At 55.8% G+C, this 19,603-nt stretch overlaps 2 protein-coding genes across 5 annotated transcripts in view; one reads left to right on the forward strand and one right to left on the reverse strand.

Annotated features, from left to right (window-relative positions):
- Positions 1–13,640, forward strand: part of PLTP (phospholipid transfer protein) — a 20,811-nt gene extending 7,171 nt beyond the window's left edge. For all 3 annotated transcript variants that reach the window (XM_077167808.1, XM_077167806.1, XM_077167809.1), the window contains 16 exons: positions 3,353–4,569; positions 5,162–5,272; positions 5,362–5,461; positions 6,105–6,233; positions 6,516–6,671; positions 7,682–7,745; positions 7,847–7,910; positions 8,493–8,584; positions 9,545–9,721; positions 9,812–9,871; positions 10,978–11,142; positions 11,230–11,297; positions 12,443–12,485; positions 12,579–12,642; positions 12,731–12,807; positions 13,198–13,640. In XM_077167808.1, the coding sequence (XP_077023923.1) occupies positions 5,173–5,272; positions 5,362–5,461; positions 6,105–6,233; positions 6,516–6,671; positions 7,682–7,745; positions 7,847–7,910; positions 8,493–8,584; positions 9,545–9,721; positions 9,812–9,871; positions 10,978–11,142; positions 11,230–11,297; positions 12,443–12,485; positions 12,579–12,642; positions 12,731–12,807; positions 13,198–13,329 (1,491 nt within the window). In that variant the 5' untranslated portion in view covers positions 3,353–4,569; positions 5,162–5,172 and the 3' untranslated portion in view covers positions 13,330–13,640. The remainder of the gene's footprint in view (positions 1–3,352; positions 4,570–5,161; positions 5,273–5,361; positions 5,462–6,104; positions 6,234–6,515; positions 6,672–7,681; positions 7,746–7,846; positions 7,911–8,492; positions 8,585–9,544; positions 9,722–9,811; positions 9,872–10,977; positions 11,143–11,229; positions 11,298–12,442; positions 12,486–12,578; positions 12,643–12,730; positions 12,808–13,197) is intronic.
- On the reverse strand, positions 13,435–19,553 carry CTSA (cathepsin A). Of its 2 annotated transcripts, none has more exons than XM_077167814.1 (15): positions 19,429–19,553; positions 19,058–19,239; positions 18,722–18,833; positions 18,407–18,457; positions 18,232–18,318; positions 17,843–17,998; positions 17,416–17,507; positions 16,962–17,046; positions 16,309–16,400; positions 16,151–16,229; positions 15,928–16,067; positions 15,201–15,276; positions 14,462–14,551; positions 14,187–14,291; positions 13,435–13,892 (listed from the first exon to the last, which is right to left on the reverse strand). In XM_077167814.1, the coding sequence occupies exons 2-15, from the start codon at positions 19,237–19,239 to the stop codon at positions 13,809–13,811; spliced, it is 1,431 nt and encodes a 476-aa protein (XP_077023929.1). In that variant the 5' UTR covers positions 19,429–19,553; the 3' UTR covers positions 13,435–13,808. The 2 variants fall into 2 exon arrangements, with proteins under 2 accessions (XP_077023929.1, XP_077023932.1); XM_077167817.1 differs by having other exon boundaries at positions 19,441–19,547.
- Positions 19,554–19,603: the final 50 nt, after the last annotated feature.

Below are 19,603 nucleotides of genomic sequence, written 5' to 3' on the forward strand. Positions count from 1 at the left end.
TATGGCATCCTGGAAAAATTCAGGAGGCTGGAATGTGTTGGCTGCTTCTTACAATCTTTAGGGGGGTCCTGCCTTTGGGAAGACTGGAAGTAGTGCCCGTTCTTATTATCAAAAGAAAGAAACACTACTTCTTTTTGCCCCCTGCCTTCAGTTACCCTGAAATGTTATGAGTGACTTTTGAAATTCAAACATCCAGAAGTACTGCTACAGCCCCTCCTCCCCACCCTCAAAGCATAGACCAAGTAGCTCATGGCGAGAGGCCAAGGAAGCAAAGCCAGTCGCGAAGCTTAGAGGACCAGAGTCAGCCCACAAGCTGGAAAGGAGGGTGACCTATGAAGAAAGGCGAGAAGAAATCGGAGAGGAGTGAGCTGCTCAAGGCCACTGTCTGAGCTGAGATGGGGAAGCACAGGGTGCAGGGGGCGAAGCACCCTGGGGGCTAGGGAAGCAATGCCCTATGAAGAAAACTTAGAATCCTTGAGTAGCAAACCAGTGAGGGCACTCAGGGACCAAGTGGCCGGCGCCTTCCCTCAAAAAAGGAACTGGTCTTCAGGGGGGAAATGGAAAAGGAAAGGAGAAAGAAAAAGTCCAGGCCTCCAAGCTTCAGAAGCCACAGAAAGGCAGTGGACAGCTGTGCCCTGGCTGAACCCAAAAGCCCCAGGCCCCCTCCTTGTCTGGTAACTGTGTGGCCCCCATGGGGCCGCTCCTGTCCAGCTGCATTCTAGAATTAGATAGTCATTTGGCCCAACTGGGGAGATGTAACCAGGTCTGACATCTGCCTCCCCTGCCCACCCCCCAGGCCGTCTGGCTCCCCTCTCACACTGTCCTGGTGCCCACGCTGACCAACGCAGGCACATCACAAACGGCCCTGCTCATGGGCTCCCGCAGACCGAGTGAGAGGGAGGGGTCACTTTCTGGGAGGTAGCTTGAGTGGCGTCAGGGGCGGGGTGGGGATGGTCAAGAGGGGTGACGGGCTGACTCAGCTTCTCTAAGCCATGCCAAGCCACGCAGGAAGCCAAAGAACACACAGATGGGGTGGGGGAGGGGGAGAGGGAGGGGGGGTCCAGGCCACGCATGTCCAGCTTGGGCAGAGATCCAGCTTAGTGTCCTGCAGTCCCTGGGACCTGTATTTGCTCACTTGGACCAGCTGCCTCCTCCTGCTGCGCCTCAGTTTCCCAATCTGCAAAGCAGGGATGAGAACAGTACCTTAAGGGATTGCTGGGAGGATTAAATGGGGTAAAAGAAAAAAGAGAGCAAGAGAAAGTTCAGTGGCTAAGGGCATGGATATGAAGCCAGACTAAGTTTGACTCACAGATCTACCACTTGTTAGCTCTGTAACCTTGAGATAATGACTTAACCTCTCTGGGCCTCAATTTCCCCCTCTGTAGAACGGGGATGAGGATACCTACCTTAAAGGATGTTATGAGGTGTGAGCAAGTTAATATTTTAAAAGTGCTTTGTAGTGCTTGCTGAATAGTTAGTGCTAATAATCAGAGCCATTTATTGAGCCCTTAGGTGTGCCGAGTGCTAAGTTCAGCACTTTATACACATTCTCACATTTAATCCTCACCGCTACCCAGGGAGCCAGGCAAGTGCCAGTTCATCCTCATTTTACAGATGTGGTAACTGAGGATCAGAGAGCGATTTACTTTCTGGTTTACTCTAGCACAGAGCAGGCCAACTATGGCTGGCTGATCAAAACTGGAGCAGCCTGTTCGTTTAAATATCTTCTATGGTGCAGAGTTGGACAGTAGCGTGGGGCTCATACAGCAGAAAATATTTACTCTCTGGCCCTTTACAGAAAGAGCTTAGGGTGTCTGCACTGGAAAATGGCAGAAACAGGATTTGAATCAGGTCCATCCGCATCCAAAGCACATCACTGCTCTATTATTTTTTTGCTGTGTCCCTGCATCATAAACGCTAGAAAAGTATTCCTTTACCATCTCTGAGTGCTGGGAAGCTTCCCCGTCCCTCTTCAAAGCCAAGAGGGAAAATGGGGAGGTTTTGGTCCCAAGACCTCTCAAACCAATCAAATGAGGAGGTGGAGAGTGCCTCCGCCAGCATCCCTCTGAAGTGGGAGGGTTTGGGACACAGGTTGCTTTGGGGAAAAGGGGAAACCCATGCAGTGGTGCTGGGCAGGCTGAGACAAGTCCCTGGACCTGAGAACAGAGACTACACCTTCTCGGCTCCCAGCCCAGATGTGGTCTGTATTTAGAGTCACTCAGACTAAGGCTTGCAAGGTACAAGATTCCAAAAGAATCCGGGGGCAGCGTCGGTATCTCCTGCTCCCCAGTGCTATGCCAGGGCTCAAACCAGTTCAATCACTCAGCAAATATCTACTCTGTACCTATTCTGTGCCAGGTACTGTTCTAGGCACTGGGATACAGTCGTGAACAAGATCTCAGCTGTCATGAAGATAGATAATAAATAAACCAGCAAGGAATATTAAAAAGTAATAAAAAGCAAATAAAAATTACAGTGTGATGTGATGATGGCAACTGCTAGGTAGGCAGGGAGGGCCTCTTGGAAGAGGCAGCACCTAAGCTGAGATCAAATGTGCAAGGAGCTAGCCATGGCGGCCATGGCAGATCAGGTGGGAAGCCATTCCAGGTAGAGGGAACAGCAAAGGCAAATGCCCTGAGCAGGAAGGACTTGCATATTCAAGGCAGAGAAAGGTCAGCATGGTTGGAGTGGAATGGAGAGGGTGAGGGGTGGTGGATGAGCTGGCCCTGTCACATGCCTGTAAATGAGGTGTGGAGGTAGGATTTGATTCCCAGCACCATGGAAAACCACTAGATGATGGCTAATGATTGTAGCTAACATTTTTTAAATCTATTACTAAATGCCAGATGCTTATTTAAGCCCTTTAAGTGCATTAACTCATTTAATCCTCATAAGCGATCCTAAGAGGGAGGTACTTTATCCTTATTTAAAGATGAGTAATCTGAGGCCCAAAGTTGTTAAAACTACTGACCCAAGGTCTCATGGAAACATTAAAAGCTCACCTGGGCTGTTCTGGGGACATTGCATTGCAGAGGACAAAACCCTGCAGGAGATAAAAATTATACAAAGATAGAGCTTCCGTTTCAGTTGGAAAAATGAGAGGATTCTAGGAGGGGTGAGGGTTACAGAAGTTCAAAGAAATCTCAGATAGCCACTTAAGTACTTCCTCCTTTGGATGCCCTCAGTACTTTCTTCCTCCTCGACCCTTTCTACTGGTGGTCCCTGCTCCTAACATAATAACCAGCAATTACTAGGTGCTTGTGGTGCGCCATGCACCCTTCCCAGCACGTTACTTGCCTGATTCCATTTAATTTATTCTTGCAATAACCTGAAATTATTGTTTCCATTTTAGGATGAGGAGGAGACTGAGGTTCAGAGTGCTTAAGTAACCTGTCCAAGAAGAATTGGCCATGCTGGGATTTTAATCTTGGCCTGTCAGGTGCAAGAGCCTCAGCATTTATAAAAACCTATCTCCCACTCTTCCATGAACCATCTTTGGGCTTCCCCACAGCAGCCACAGGATTGTCTTCACCTCTAGTTTCCTGCTAAAGAAGGTCGATACTCATATGTACCCACCTCATCAGTTGTTAAGAAGGTTAAATGAAATAACCTAGACCTAGGGTGACCAACTTGATTTGCCTGGGGACTGAGGAGTTTCTGGGAAGGGGAACTTTCAGCCTGGAAACTGGGAAAGCCCTGAGCAAAGCAGGATGAGTGGATCACCCCACTTAGATGAGTGCCTGGTGCTCAATACACGGTGAAGGAACATTAGCCACGACTGCTTCTCCTTTGCTCTTGCATCCATTTACAAACAAAAGGGTGGCAAGCACCTACTCTGTGCCCTGACCTACCAGTTGGGAACATTGCACACAGTAGGTAGTAGGTGGAGGATATGGTGCAGATCCACAGGTCCTGGGGAAATACCAAACCTCATTCTGGGTTATTCCCATCCTCTGCCTCTGTGTCTCCATCTCCTGGACTGCAGCACTTGGGCCCACATGAGAGAGGGGTCTGGGCCTGTAAGGTGCCCAGACAGTGACCCAGAGACAGTTGGGGATGCGTGGAGAGAGGCCTGGAAGGGAGAATTCTTGAGATGATTGTGGGTGGAAGGAAAAGAAAAAATGCGCTTTGCACATTGACTTTGGGCGTTGCCCGGGCTGCAGTAAAGGCCTAATGGGAAGTTCCTCGTGTCAGACCCATGTGCTTGTTGAGGAAACTGAGGCTCAATCCAAAGCAAAGTGACTTGCCCAAGACCACACAGGAAGAGATGAGTAACTGGGACGTGAACCCAGGGACTCCGAGTTCCAGGGAGTTTGGGGGGCGGGGTGCAGCGGTTCCCGCACTCCCTCCGGACTCGCTCTGTACCCCACTTGTCTAGACCGCGGCCGGGCTTGTCGCGGAGCTCCTGACAGCCCTCTCCACCATTCCAACAGCCAGCGTCCCGCCCCGAGGGAGGAGGGGAGGGAGGGGGGAGAGGAAGCAGGGCCGGGGAGGCCTGGCGTTATAAAGGCGACGAGAACGGCGCTGCCGGCCAGACCCCGCAGCCCGGATCCCCAGCGCCACCGCTGAGTGAGTTTGGACGCGTCCCACCCCGCCCCGGGACCCTCACCCCGCCGCCTCGCCGACCGAACCCCGGGTGGGGGGGAGAGCCGAGAAGCAGGGTGCTGAGATGGGGGCTGGGGGCACTAGGCAGAGCTCGGAAGCTGGAGATTCAGGATTCGGAGGGGCCGCGAGTCCCGGGGGCCCGTGGTGCGGCCGCCCACCCCCTGCCCTCCCCCGGCGCGGGGCCCCGAGACCGCGAGCCGTGGTGCCGGAGGGTGCGTGCAGCCGCTTCCATGGCAACGCGCAAGCCCGCGCTCACCCTCTGCTGAGGAACCGGGAGGTCGTGGAGGGACGTGCTGGGCCCCTGGAAGTCCACACCCGTCACGAGGCTGTGAACAGGGACGTCTCCTCTTCCCTGCCCCAAATCCTCTAGGAGCCAGAGCTCTAGTCGCTTTGCTTCTCTGAGTCTCAGTTTCCCTATCTGCCAAATGGAGGCAATTTTATCAGTTCCAAGTTCCCCGAAGAACTACCTCGGGATAACGATCTGGCCCGTCCCCCCTCTGGTTGGAAGTCGGGGGAGGGGGGTCGGATGACCCCAGCGGCCCCACCCCATCCCCAGGCCCGCGCACCATGGCCCTCCTCGGGGCCCTGCTCCTAACCCTGCTGGTAGGCGCTCACGCCGAGCTCTCGGGCTGCAAGATTCGCATCACCTCCAAGGCGCTGGAGCTCGGTAAGAACGCGGGGCGCGGGGCGGGGGGACCGTGGGGTCCCCTCGCGGGGCCGGGGATGCAGACGCTAAGGGTCTCGCTGGCCCCTCAGTGAAGCAGGAAGGGCTGCGCTTTCTGGAGCAAGAGCTGGAGACCATCAGCATCCCGGACTTGCGGGGCAGAGAGGGCCACTTCTACTACAACATCTCCGAGTGAGTGCGGGGCCTCGGGGGCGAAGGCCGGGCGTGGCCAAAGCACGGGGTCTCGGGAAACTCGACGGCAAAGGGAAATGGGCTGTGACTAAATCGATGGGGGGGCCTTAAGAAGCAGGACCAGGCCCGGGAGCAAGGCCAAGGCAGCTGACATAAAAGAGACCAAGGCGGTGGGCGTGGCCTAAGAAGTGTAGGCGGGGCCAGGAATGAAGCGGGACCAATGGAATTAGGCGGAGTCGAGGAACTTGACCAATAGACGAGAGCGGGGTCTGGTTTAGGATGGGACCGCGGTGGTGGGGGACCCGATAACTGGGAAATTGGAAGGGGCTTAGGTGATGGAGGCCAAGTCAAAGGACCCACTTAAAGACCGGGTCAAGCGACACCCCTAGAAGCCCCAATTTCTAGGAGATGAGGTGCAGATCACCTGTAACGCCTGGGTCAGCTCATCTCTGACCCTTGAGGAGCGAGGAAGCATTCCACAATCCCAATTTCCCGAGGGTGGACTGGAAGAGGAGGGATGGACATTCCCGTGGCTGGGTGGGGTCGCCTCTTCTTGGCCCTGGGGGCTGCGGGCAGGCTCCGGTCTCTAGGCCATTTAAGGGATCTGGGCCCTGGGTCTCACCGTGACCCCCACCCCACCCAGGGTGAAGGTCACCGAGCTGGAGCTGACCGACTCTGAGCTCCATTTCCAACCCGAGCAGGAGCTGATGCTACAAATCACCAACGCCTCCTTAGGGCTGCGCTTCCGGAGACAGCTTCTCTATTGGTTCTTGTGAGGACCCCGCACTCTCAAGGAATAGTGTGTGTGTGGGAGGGTGTCAGGAGGCCTGGGGTACTGCGGGCAAGCCCTAAGCTTTTCTGAGGCTCCCCTTCTTCATCGGAAGCATAGGACAGTCAGAACCCTGTCACGGGAGTTGATGGGAGGGCTTGGTGGGCTGTCTGGTGCGCTGTGGGAAACGAAGCCCTATTAAGAGGTATCACGACCTATGGGGGCGAGTGAAGACCCAGTCAGGCGCCCAGCGGGGGTGAGCATTAGCACCCCCTCCCCTGGCAGCTATGACGGGGGCTACATCAACACCTCAGCCGAGGGCGTGTCCATCCACACGGCCCTGCAGCTCTCCCGCGACCCCACTGGCCGGATCAAGGTGTCCAACGTCTCCTGCCAGGCCTTTGTCTCCAGAATGCACGCAGTCTTCGGGGGAACCTTCAAGTAAGCCCCGACCCCAGCGCCCCCCCCCCCCCCCGCAGCCCTGCAGCCCACCCGTCTGGTGCAACGCAAAGCGCATGGGCCTGAGTCAGGCCAGTTCCACCACCAGCCGCCTGCGCCACCCGGGGCAGGTCGCTGCAGCTCTGAGCCTCTTTCTCCTTATGGCTAAAATGGGGGTGATAAGGGAACCTATTTTCTAAGATTGTTCTGAGGATAATTTGAGTCAATATATGAAAACATATTCGGAATAGTTCCTGGCATCTAATAAATGCTCTCCCAAGTGCCAGCCGCTCAGTGAGAGTCATAGTGAGGATTAGATTGTGTTCAGTGGGACAGGAGGTGGGTTCTCAGTGATTGGCAGTCCTTACTAATAATAACAAAAATAACACAGTTGCCAGTTCTGGGCTGAGAAGGGACCTTGCGCTGGTTCTGGAAGAGGGGGTTGGGGAGGGGGGAAGATGGTGGGTTTATCGCCTGGTGGTGGCACTGTCAGCTTTTTATTTATTCAGCAAACAATTGGCTGTCAGGTCCTGGGGTTCCAGAAAGCAGCTCAGAGCCTCGCTGGAGGGACAAAACATTTGTCATCAAGGCCTTGAGGGAGGAGCCAAGAAAATACTCTGGGGGTTCAGAGAAGCGTGATCTGGGAAGACTGTCTGGAGGAGGAAGCATCTGAATCAGGACGGGGGAAATACAGGGCGGGGCACATTCCAGATGCAGGAGGTGGTGGTGGTCGTAGCATAAGGAGGTAGGAATACTCAGAGCAGGTTCAGGGAGCAGATGGGTTCATTTGGCTGGAGGAGGGGTGGGGGACAGGGAATAGGAGAGATCTTGAAAATCAGGCTGGAAAGATTTGGGCCCAGGTCTTGGGAAACTGCCAGGAAAGAGCTGGCAATTCAGGTGGAAGGCGAGGAATCCACGCTCCCACTAGCACCTGTGGTCACTGTGATTTCTCCTGGACCTGGGCTGAATGAGGGGCAGGGTCTGGGCTCAGCTGGCCTCTCCTCTCCCCGCAGGAAGCTGTATGAATTCCTCTCCACATTCATCATCTCAGGAATGCGCTTCCTGCTCAACCAGCAGGTGCAGGCAGTGGCAGGGTAGGGGGCAGGGGGCAAGGGGCAGGGGGCAGGGGGCAGGGGGTGAGTGCAGCCTCTCTGTTCCCGGGCCCTGACACTTCTCAGATCTGCCCTGTGGTCCACCATGCTGGGATGGTCCTGCTCAACTCTCTCCTGGACACGGTGCCTGGTGAGTTGGCGCTGGCTGGGCCAGGAGCTCAGGGCCAGCCCTGGAGCTGGTGTAGGGGTGGGGACGAGGCTGGCAGCCCAGGCACCCTTCCAGCCCTGCTGTCCAGCAGCCTTGGGCTCAGAGGTGGCCACCGCCATGCTTTGTCGCCCTGGGTGAGTACTCATTTCTGTCTTTCACTGGGCCGGTAATGCCTTCCTCCAGGGGTGGTTGGGATGATGAGCCAAGGGGACAGGAGACAATTGTCAAGGTCCTCAATATGTGCATCATGTGGCACTTAACAGGGGCTCAATTAACGTGAATTCTCTTCCCCTAAGCCAGGACCTCTACCTATTATAAGGCAGAGATTGTGTCCCGATACGGTCCACACGTAGCCAGGGAAGGAAGGACCAGCAGCCAGGGCAGGGCTCCTTGCCATGTTGTTCTGATGTGATGGAACTCTGCAGTAGTCCTAGTTAGCGGTACTAGCCAGCTGACATCACCGAGCACTCACTACACACCAGACACTAATTTGAAGGGCCCATGTCACTGCTGGGTGGGTGAGGCATGAGGCCCCGTCTGAGTGGCCCGGGCGCCCTCCTGCAGTGCGCAGCTCCGTGGACGAGTTCGTCGGCATTGACTACTCCCTCCTCAAGGACCCCGTGGCCTCCACCAGCAACCTGGACATGGACTTTCGGGTGAGCTGCCGGGGCTGGCGTGTGACCTTCGACCTCCTAATCAGACGCCTTCCTCCTTTCTTCCCCAAGTGGCTGCTTTTATCTCCCAAAAGCCCAGCTCTGGTGAGGTCACGCCATCTCCTAGAATGCTGTGGCTCCTGTGGCCCACTTCAGACCATGGTTCAGCCTCCTGTGTCTGGAATCCGAGCCTTGTCAGATTTGTATGGCCCCATCTTTCCAGCCTCATCCCATTTCCCTGCAGCTGCTCTTTTCCCAAATATGCCCCCCTCCCTTCTCACCTCGAGGTCCTTGCTTGCTCTGCCTTTCCCAGTCTCCTTGAAGGAGGTGGACATAAAGCTCTAGGCACATAATCTCAGTCTACCTTCTAACAAGCCTGGGGCAGGTAGTAACACTTCACCTGTTTTAAGGATTGGGAGACTGGCTCAGAGAGGTGAGATCACCTGCCCAAAGTCACACAGCTGGAGTGGCCAGCCTTGCTTGGAACCACTATGCTTTGCTCCTCCTGATGGAGTGCAGCAGAGGGTTTCAGAGCAGATGCCAGAGACGTCATGCCTGGAGTTCAAGTCCTGGCTCTGCCATTTATGAGCAGCGCAACCTTAAGTAAATGGAAACAATACTGTAATAAAACATATCTCATAGGGTTGTTAAGTATATAAAAGTAAATTTATGTAAAGGGCTTACACACTACCTGGCACACAATTACTGTGCAAACAGTAATTATTGCTTTTAGGGCTCACTCAGTGGTCACCTCTTCCTGGAACTCCTTCCTGATTTCCCTCCTCCGGTCTGAGGGGACTGCCCTCCTTTCCATGTCTTTTAAGAGATGTGCTTATGAGGCCCCCAAGGGCAGCAGCAGGGCTGGGCCCCCCACCATCTCCCTGCAGTGCCTAGCACAGGGCTGGGAGACAGGGGCTGTCCGCCTGGGTCCTGCCTTGAGCCTGAGCCTGACCCCCACCCCAGGGGGCCTTCTTCCCCCTGGCAGGGGGGAACTGGAGCCTGCCCAACCGGGCCGTGGAGCCCCAGCTGCAGGAGGAGGAGCGGATGGTGTATATGGCCTTCTCCGAATTCTTTTTTGACTCTGCAATGGAGAGTTACTTCCGGGCGGGGGTCCTGCGGTTGTCGCTGATTGGGGACAAGGTACACTAGGGCCCTGATGTGGGGCGGGCAAGAGGGGCCAGTGATGGAGCTTGTGATGACCCTGCTCCCCCCACCCCATCCTGTCTCCAGGTGCCCCACAACATGGACATGCTGCTGCGGGCCACCTTCTTTGGGAGCTTGGTCCTGCTGGTGAGCGCGGCCAGGACGGAGGAATGGCGCCCGGGTTGGGGGGCACACCACCTGCACTCCAGATGAGGGGGGCCACTGAGGGTGCAGGCGGAGACCCCCTCCATGGCCGCACAGTAGACAGAAGGCCTGGTCTCTTGCCCAAGGCCAAAGCCCCGCCCCTGGCCGAGCCTGCTCCCTGGTCGTTGCAGGAGGCATGCTGCCTCTCTGCCTCTGCCCCGCCTCCTTCACCGTGTCCTGATGGGATGAAAACCCAAGCTTTGCAGCCAAAGGGGGCTTTAGTGACGATGAAGATATTTCTACTTATTTTCAGTTGTGTAAAGGGAGCGGAGTGTCAAAAATTTTATAAAGAAATATTGCAGTTCTCATAAAGAGCTAGAGGACTAAGTCCTAGGTTCAGTTTTGCAAGTGATAAGGCTGGGATTTGGACCTGGATTTTAATCTGTGATTCCACATCATGCTGGCTTTCTCCTCTATCCTATACAATGTCACAGGGGTGTAATGAGGATTAAATCAATTAATATCTGTAAAGCAATTAAAACCACAGCTGGCAAAGGACCCAAGAAGTGCCAGCTGCTTTATTATCATCACCAAACTTACTGCCAAGTGGCTAAGAACAGGGACTCTGTTTCCAGACTGTCTGGGTTCAAATCCAAGCTCTGCAGTTTAGTAACAGCATAACCTAGGTCAAGCTCCTTAACCTCTCTGTGCCTCAATTTCCCCATCAGTAAAATGGGATTATAGGACTGCCTCCAAGGGCCATCGGGAGGTTTAAATGAGCTAATACACGGGAAATGTCCAGAGCCTCGTGTAGAAGAGGAAGCACTGGCTCAACGCTAGTTATTAACTAGAAGAAATGGCGCAGCAGTTTAGAGAAAGGACAGATGAGGGTGGGCTGGGATATTTCATGCCAAGAAGGTGTTCCTGGGATTGGAGATGAATCCTGAATGGTGAGAATTTAGGGAAGGAGACCTTGCTAGAAGGGCCACACAGTGGGCAAAGGGACAGAGGCAGGATGCGGAGCTGGGGGTCTTGGAAGCCGGACCCGTCTGCTCTTTGCAAGTACGGGCTCCTGTTCCCGCGCTCACGCTTCCTCCCGCCTGCCCCAGAGCCCGGCAGTGATGGACGCCCCACTGAAGCTGGAGCTGCGGGTCACGGCGCCGCCGCGATGCACCATCAAGCCCTCGGGCACCACCATCTTCGTTACTGCCCGCGTCACCATCGCCCTGGTCCCGCCCCAGCAGCCGGAGGTGCAGCTGTCCAGCATGAGCATGGTGCGAGCGCCCGGGCGGGGCCGCGGACGGCAGGGCGGCGGGGCTGCGGGGCCCGGGGCGGTAGTACACTCTCCACGCTCTCCACAGGACGCCCGGCTCGGCGCGAAGATGGCGCTGCGGGGCAAGGCGCTGCGCGCGCAGCTGGACCTCCGGAAGTACGCAGGGACTGGGGGGACTGCGGGGGTGCGCCGGGACGAGCACGCGGGCCCCACAGAGTCCCGGGGCTGAAATGCAGCCACCCCACTGAGGCGCGTCGCAGCTGGGCCTCTCTTTGCCTACAAAGGCGCAGGTGGTAGGAGATGGGGATACAGGTCCTGTCCAGGCACACAGCTGGCGTCGGGGAACCAGAGCGGCCAGGAACACGGGTTTGGGCAGAAACCTCAGCACATCTTGGCTTTGTGACCTACCTCCGAAGCCTCTTTTTGTCCTCAGTTAAATGCAGGTAGCTGGTGGCTTACCCGTATTGGACAGCACAGAAACCCAGAACGTTCTTTAAGACGTTAAGTGACAATACAGGTGGTTCATAGTCGCCTTTCTAGAGGCAGGTTCTGCCACTTATGAACCGTGTGACCTTAGGCAAACCATTTAACCTCGCTGAGCCTAGGATCCGGGTCTAACTAATCTTTCAGCTCTGGCTAATTGTCACCTCCTCCAGGAAACCCTCGACCCCCACAGGTTGTGTTCCCACAGCCTTTCTCTTCAGGTTATAAGAACTTAGAGTTGTAGGATCTCTGTTGCTTTTCTGTCTCTCCTAAACTGGGAACCCTCAAAGCCTAGGATCCCGGTCTCTAGTTCTAAATTCTGGGCTCAGGAACTGAATGAATCAATGAGACCCCTGTCTGCCCCTGCACAGGGCTTCCTCACCATCGGGGCTTCATTTTCCTCATAAGGCTCAACTTACAGTAGCACAAGGTCTCCAGAGGTCATGAGGATTAAATTAGTTGATTTTTTAAAAAGGCATTTGAATATTTAACTTTTGTTAATATGCGTAGTATCTGGCAAGGAGTAAGTACTGTAAGTTTTGTTAAATAAAAATATATCTGGCTTATAGGAAGTGCTAGACATATAAATGGAGCTAAAAATAATAAGTAACAGATTTGGAGAAAATGAGGCCCAGAGAAGGAGAGACGACTTGCCCACGGATACGCACCTGGCAAGTGGTACAGCCGCCTGGAAAGAGAAAAAGGTGGCACATCTAGGATTGAACCTCAGGGGCTTCTGGCGGCTAGCTTGGGCGGCCTGAGAAAGGGGAGGGCAGCTTCCAGAGCTCGTGCCCACCGGGTGCTTTTCTCTCCTGCAGGTTCCGAGTCTACTCGAACCAGTCTGCGTTTGAGTCACTGGCGGTGAGTTGGGCCTGCTGGGTGGGCCAGGCTGGGAGTTTGGCGGCAAGCCTGCACCCTTCTTGTTCCTCTGACTTCTCCCCTCTTCCCTCCCAGCTGATCCCGCTGCAGGCGCCCCTGAAGACCATGCTGCAGATTGTGGTGATGCCCATCCTCAATGGTAGGGCTGGTGGGCAGGGAGTAGGAGGGTGGAGGGAGGGGGCGCTGGGCCCAACGGCCCGAGCTGAACCAACTACTCCCACCTGCAGAGCGGACCAGGCGTGGGGTGCAGATCCCACTACCCGAAGGCATGAGCTTTGTGCGTGAGGTGGTGACAAACCATGCGGTGAGTGGGGGCATGCTGGGGAAGGAGGGCAGATCCCCCCCCTTATCAGCTGCCCTCTCACATTTTAATCTTATACCAGACTCCTCCAGCCCTTTGCACAGGCCTTGCCTTCTCCCTTGGATCACCCTTGTCTGAGTCCATCCCCAACCCCTAACTAATCTTTCAGCTCTGGCTAATTGTCACCTCCTCCAGGAAACCCTCGACCCCCACAGGTTGTGTTCCCACAGCCTTTCTCTTCAGGTTATAAGAACTTAGAGTTGTAGGATCTCTGTTGCTTTTCTGTCTCTCCTAAACTGGGAACCCTCAAAGCCTAGGATCCAGGTCTCTAGTTCTAAATTCTGGGCTCAGGAATTGAATGAATCAATGAGACCCCTGTTTGCCCCTGCACAGGGCTTCCTCACCATCGGGGCTGACCTCCACTTTGTCAAAGGACTGCGAGAGGTGATTGAGAAGAACCGTCCCGCTCGTGTCAGGGAGCCCCAGGCACCCAGTGCCCCCCCACCATCCACGGCAGCTGTCTAAGCCCTCGGCCCCACCCTGGGAGCTGACATCCAGGACTCCAGCCCCTCCCTCTGGCCCCACGCCCAGCCTGCAGCAGCCCTCTTGAAACCCACAGAGAAGCCAGGGTTTTGAACTGTGCCCAATTTAATTCTATAATCACACTCGATCCATAATTATTCCCTCCCTGCCCCGCCCCCCAAGGACAATCAAAAGCCTACTAGGTTCCTGAGGTGGGATCAGTGCATCAAGAGAGGCATTCCTTAAGCAGGGGAGGGCACGGGCCCCACCCCATGGGGGTCTGTGGTAGGAATAAAGTGCTAACTCACCCCCGGGCTGTGCACGGGAGGCACTGGTGCCTGGTCTGAGAAGCACAGGGTGGTGGATGGTGCGGGCCAGCTCTGGAGGCAGGGCCCTGCCCCGCAGGAGCATGGCGCCTAAAGCAGGGTCCCCTCCTAGCGAGAGAGGCTGAGAGAGGCTGGGAGGTGCTGGGTCTGGGCTCATCAGTAAGGCTCCTTGTTCAGGAAGCGGGAGAACATGGTGAGGGCAGCCTGGGGCTTGTCGGTGGGGACCATGTGCCCAGCGCCCTGAGAAAGAGAGCTTTGTGGAGACTCGGACCCCCACGTGCCCCTCCCCTAGAGCCCCTGTACTCTGGGCTGCTCCTTCACCCCACTGGATCCTCAGGTCCGAGGACTTCCTCATCTCCCCGACCCTTCCCCAGGCCCTGGCTCTCTGGCCTCCTATCTCGGCCCCACCAAAGTTGCCCTTACAGGGGTCAGATGGTAGCCCAGCCCAGAAGGAAGTGGGAAGGAAGACGGGTGAGGGGTGTTCCTAGCCCTCCACGCTCTTCCCTGCTGGCCCCAACCAGGCCCCCGCCATACCTTTATGGTGAGAAAGGCAATGTTGGAGAACTCCTTCACAAAGCCAGCAATCTGCTCCCCGCTGTCCCCGTAGTCCACCAGCCAGGGTCGGCGCTGCACCTCCATCTGCCCCACCCGAAAGGCTCGTATCAGCCTGTAGCAACCCCTTTTCCCCTGCCCACGGCTGGCAGGGAGACCTTTGGCCAGAAACTGCTCTCAAGCAGCCAGCCACACCCAGGCACAGGGAAGCCCTCCTCCTCTCACAGCCTGATCCCAGGGCCAGAATGCTCTCTTACCTTCTGGTTGAGGGAATCCACAAACCACTCATCCCCCATGAAATTGCAGGCCATGTCCACATCTCCATTGTATAAAAGGATCCGGTACCTCTGAAGCAGGACAGGGGACAAATGGGTGGTCCAGAGCAAGCCCAGGCCCCATCCCCTCCTAGTTCAAGCCCTACCCCTCAGGGGCTCAAGGGGCCCAGCTAAATAGCATGAAGCAGAAAATTCTTATGTTTTCTGTCTGCTTACCACCCGGCTAGCACTGTACTAAATGCTTTGGCTATGAAAGCAGGTGTCATAATTGTACCCATTTTACAGATGAGGAAACAGAGGCTCAAGATAGTTACCAAACTTGCCCAGGGTCCTATGGCTAGTAAAGGGCCTCGCATCCAAGCAGCCTGAGCCCAGAGCCCATGTTGTTAACCACTGTGCTGCCCAGAGCCAGGTTCTAATGTATGTAAACTCAGACAAAGCCCTCCCCCACCCTGAGCCTCCATCTGTCTGTTTCTAACATGAGCTAACTAGCTCTTCTTACCCTTCAGGCTCCCTAGCAGAACAGCACGAGGTGGGGACAGATCTGGGCTCACCTCCTGATCGTGCCAACCAGACTCTCAGGCAAGTGACTTCATCTCTTGGAGTCACCACCCTTCCCCATGTGTCCCTAGGAATCTGTAGCTAAAGGAGCCCCTGCCTTGCCCTCTTGCTCCAGGATTCTGAGGCTTCTGGTAGATTCAGCTGTGCTGCCCCCACTCACCTGTGAGCTGAGCAGCTTAAGGTACTGGGAGTCCATGGTTTGGTAGAGACGGCGGTATTGCAAATTCACCAGGAAGCTGCCAGGAGCACATGGCCAGGGCCCCAGGAAAACCAGAGAGGAGGGAAGCATTAGATACGACCTTGTCTCCCATCCCCAACTGCAGCCCAGGAGGGAGGCAGCTGGATTCCAGTCCCCTCAGGCATGTCATCTCTCTAGGACTTCCCTAGATGGGAGGCTGGAATTGAGAGTTCTCTAACCCACCCCCATTTGGAAATGTATAGAACAATTTTTTTGTTGTCACAATGACTGGGATGCATCTGACACTTAGTGCTTAGGGGCCAACAGGTGTGGAAGCCACAGCATATAAAGGAGGGTAGGTTATGTGCAATGGCCAATCAGAATGGATCTGCGCAGGGCATCACCTCTTTATTTGCTGGGATCAGAGGGGATCTGGACAGCTGGGCATGATGTCGGGCTGGGAGTAAGGGGGCCATGGGACATTGTCTATTTACTAAACGTGAGAATAACTGATATTTCAACAACCAGTATGGCCCACTTCAGAATGAATCAGCTGAGTGTCATCCACTGAGGGTCAGAGATGTACAACTGATTGCCCCTGAATGCCCTTAGTGTCCCTTCTAACTAGCCAGAGGTCGCCTGGGAACCTGGCACCTGCCATTCCCAACAGCCCGCCGCCCCCAGGCCGCGAGCCGTCAGGGAGCCTCACTTGCACATTTCCCAGCCGGGTAGTTGCTCGGGGATGTGGAGGACCTTCCGCACGTAAGGGTTGTTGAGGTAGGTGGAGGGGGCTGTGGTGTTGGTGCAGGGGGGGTCCAAGCGCACCTTAGCCCCAGAGCGCAGCCGTGCCTGGGGGCATGGGTGGAAGGTCAGGGCTGTGGCTCCCTGCCTCCCACGCCCTGCTGGGAGGAAGCCCATGCCTTGGCACACACCTGATGCTGCATCCGCTTGAGTGGCAGGCGAGTGAAGATGTTGCCCAAGTCCTGGCTCACAAGGGCATCCTTCTCATACCTGAATGTGCGATGGGAGATGTTTGGCTGGGCCTCCGGAGGAGGCTGGGGCTGGCCCAGGGGCACACAGCAGGGCCTACCTTAACTGGCCAGGCACCCCCCCGGCACACGGGGCGTAGAGGTTGTAGATGTTGAGGCCGGAGTTCCCCACGATGCGGGACACTTCCTGAAGCTGCAGTGACACACCGAGCCACCGTGCTTTATAGTTCCCTGGCCTTTCCACCACCTTACCCGACTGTCCCCGAGATTTCTCACTCGCCCACTTCACCCACTGCCATCACCATCCCCCACTTTTTTCAGAGGCAAGGACACAGGCTCGGGGGAGGGATCTGCCAGTCCTGGGTCCAGCTCCCAGTCCCATGACTTCCTTGTACTCTGACCCACAGCACGGTGACTTCAACTTTCTTGGCCTCAATTTCCTCATTTGGACAATATGGCTAGTACCATCTCCTTTGAAGGAAATCTCAAAGATGAAATCACCTATATATAGTTCAGCAAAGTGCCTGGCACAGGGGAGACATCTGATAAATGTGAAGTCCTTTCTCCCCTGGAGGAGTTATAGGATTTTCCCAGAAAAACCACAGGAAGCGGTGGGGTGGGGCATGCACACACACACACGCCCCAGAGCATCCCAAACAGCTGAAAGGTGCAGGCTAGGAAAGCAGTGGAGATGTGGTTCCGTTCCCAGGGTTAGGGGTGGCTGGGCCGACATAGGGAGGGGGCTGAACCTCACGTTGGTCACACATTCTGGGTCTTTGTTGTCATAGAAGTTACACTTGTTTTGAGGGCAGCAGTGGGTCTGGAGTGAAGACCAGAGTCTAGAGGAGATCACATAAAAGGTGCTCAGGCCCATCATGGGCAGAGAGGGTGAGCACCCCAGCTCTCCCCTCCAACTCCTAATCAGGACCTGACCCCAGGGGATTAGGAAATACATCACAGGCTGGGGAGGTCACCAAACCTAGCTCCTGAAGAAGTGCTCCACGGTCATGTGGTCAACCCTACAAAGTCCTTTTACATTCTGATTTCTCCTATTGGCCTTTGAGCACTGAACCCTTCCAGAAACCCCCACCCACACCTTCAACTCATAAACCAGGGCAAAGCTCTGGGATGTCATGCCTCGGGGACAGACCTGAGAGCTCATGACCCACCACACCCTGGAGATTGCCCAACTGCCCCTTTCCCAATACCTGTTCCCCAGGAGACCGTGGTAGTAGGCAAAATAGACCAGGGAGTTGTCGTTCTGCTCATAGGAGGAGAGTCCATTGCCCACAGCAAGCCCCTGTGAAACATCCAAGGGCATTCAACTCATCTGGAGGGGGAGGATGAGGAAGAGGTGGAGCCTCCCATGACCTCCACCCAAAACTTTAGCAATCTGGACACTGAAACCGAGGACGGTTTGTGAGGGTGGGCAGGTGGGGGTCGCCACTCAGTGAAAAGAACAGAACTCGCGGCCTGACAGGTGGGCATGGGCAGTCCACAAGCAGAGACAGGCCAGTTCGTGGCAGGAATGCTATGGAAGAGGCTGGGTTGGAAGGGGAAGTTGACCTTTCTGAATCTGCTATCCACAAAGCTAGGACCAGAGACACTGTCATTCCCGCCCATGGTAGCCCTGACCTGCAGGTTCATGCTGGGGTCTTGCATGACCAGCACGGCCAGGGTGGGGATGTAGATGCCGGCATAGCTCTCGCCCGTAAGGAAAAGTTCATTGTCCTTGTACTCCGGGAAGAGACGGAAGAAATCTTGGAGGGCCTCAAAATTGTTCTGGGCGACCTGGAAATGGGAGGATGGAGGGAATCCAGAGGCTTTGGTATTTGATCTGGAAAGAATCCCAGAGATAATGAGACCAACCCATTCTGTTTGTGCAAGAGGAAGTGACTTGGCTAAGACCACACCAAACAGCTTGTGGCAGAGTCAAAGGTGGACTCCAAGGCCATGCTCTCCCCCCATAATGTCATCTTTAGAGAGCCAGGGAGGCTGGGGAGGTTGGTGGGCACTGGACCCACCTCAGTGTCATTGGTCACGTAATATTTGTCATCGGAGTAGGAGAAGCCCACCCCAGCTGGGGATTCGAGGTACAGCATGTTGGCCATCTAGAAGGAGGAGGTAACAAGCTGAAGCGGTTCCCCACCACATTCAGGTCACCAGAGACCCCCACAGGACCAACAGCCCCAGTTGTACCAGGTTCCAAGAATAGGGGTTGTACTCCAGAGTGACGCCATCTGGCTGGACCTGGGGAGAAAAGAGATGGCTAAGTCCCAAGGGCCACCTGGGTGGTGGGAAAGGAGCAGCATTCTGGGCACTTCACACAAGGGCAAAAACCCTCAAAGGTCAAGAGTCGGACCAATGTACAGATGAAGAGACGGGCTTAGGAAGAAGGAAAAAGTTTGGGGAATCACAGTCCTTTTCTCCCTCTTCCCCAGACTTTTCCTTTGGGAACTGCCTCTTCCCTTTCCCTTTCCTAGTTACTGAAGGAAGCAGCTGCTTTCCACTCACCAAGAAAGGGCCGTGCTCTGTAAGGAACCCATCCAGGGAGCTGCAACCCGGACCCCCATTGAGCCAAAGCACCACAGGACTTTTTTCAGGATCCTTCTGGGACTCCACAAACCTTTGGAGGGGAGTCAGGGAAGGGTCAACACAGATGGAAGCCCGGAGCCCCAATTCCTCCTACCTCGGGGGCACGGAGAGCTAGTCCAGCCCACTTAGTCTCCCACCTCCTTCAAGCCCTCTCTGCTCCCGGTACCCCGGGCCTGTCGCATCCCCTGGTGGGGTACCCCACTGCCGCGCACCCCCACTACCCCCACACCCGCCTAGGGAGGCAAGGCCGCAGACCAGTAGTGCAGGCGCTTGGAGCCGGTGCCTCTCAGGTAGCCCGAGTACTGGTTGAAAGACGGTTGCTTGGCCAGCCCTGGGAGGCACTGGATCTCGTCCTCCTTGGGCGCGGCCTCGCTTCGAGGTTCCCGGGAGAGGAGCAGCAGGAATAGGAGCAGTGGCGATTGCGCGGCCCCGACCATCTGCGGGAAGAAGAAGCGGATGCCTGCTGTTTACGCGCTCCCTCGCTCCGCCGCGCTTCGGTGCAGCAGCCCCAGGGGAGGAGCTGGCGGTGCACTGGCGAGGGCAGCCCCGCTCCCAGTAGCCTAGCCGCCTCCTCTGCACGCGGACCGGGGTGCGGAGAGCTCGCCTGGCCCACGAAGTCCCCCTACCTCCGCTCTTACTCTCCACGAGGTGCCCGGCGACTGCTCCCTGGCGTCTTTCCTCTCCGGGAGGTGCCGGGCGACTGGAGGTCACGTGTGCCCCGGGCCACGTGAGCTCCGGCCTCACATGACCGTCTTCCCGGGCCCCCGGGTTGGTTTCTGCGGTCTTGGGGAGGGGCGGGGC

Source organism: Tamandua tetradactyla, chromosome 1 (assembly GCF_023851605.1).
Source record: "Tamandua tetradactyla isolate mTamTet1 chromosome 1, mTamTet1.pri, whole genome shotgun sequence".
Classification (NCBI taxonomy): domain Eukaryota; kingdom Metazoa; phylum Chordata; class Mammalia; order Pilosa; family Myrmecophagidae; genus Tamandua; species Tamandua tetradactyla.

Excerpts from the sequence above, each read along its gene's own strand:
- CTSA (XM_077167814.1), bottom strand. The coding sequence starts at position 19,239 with ATGGTCGGGGCCGCGCAATCGCCACTGCTCCTATTCCTGCTGCTCCTC. Across the intron at positions 18,834-19,057 it reads TCCAAGCGCCTGCACTACTG|GTTTGTGGAGTCCCAGAAGG; the intron begins GTCTGCGGCCTT and ends TCCCCTCCAAAG. Across the intron at positions 18,458-18,721 it reads CAGAGCACGGCCCTTTCTTG|GTCCAGCCAGATGGCGTCAC; the intron begins GTGAGTGGAAAG and ends TTTTCTCCCCAG.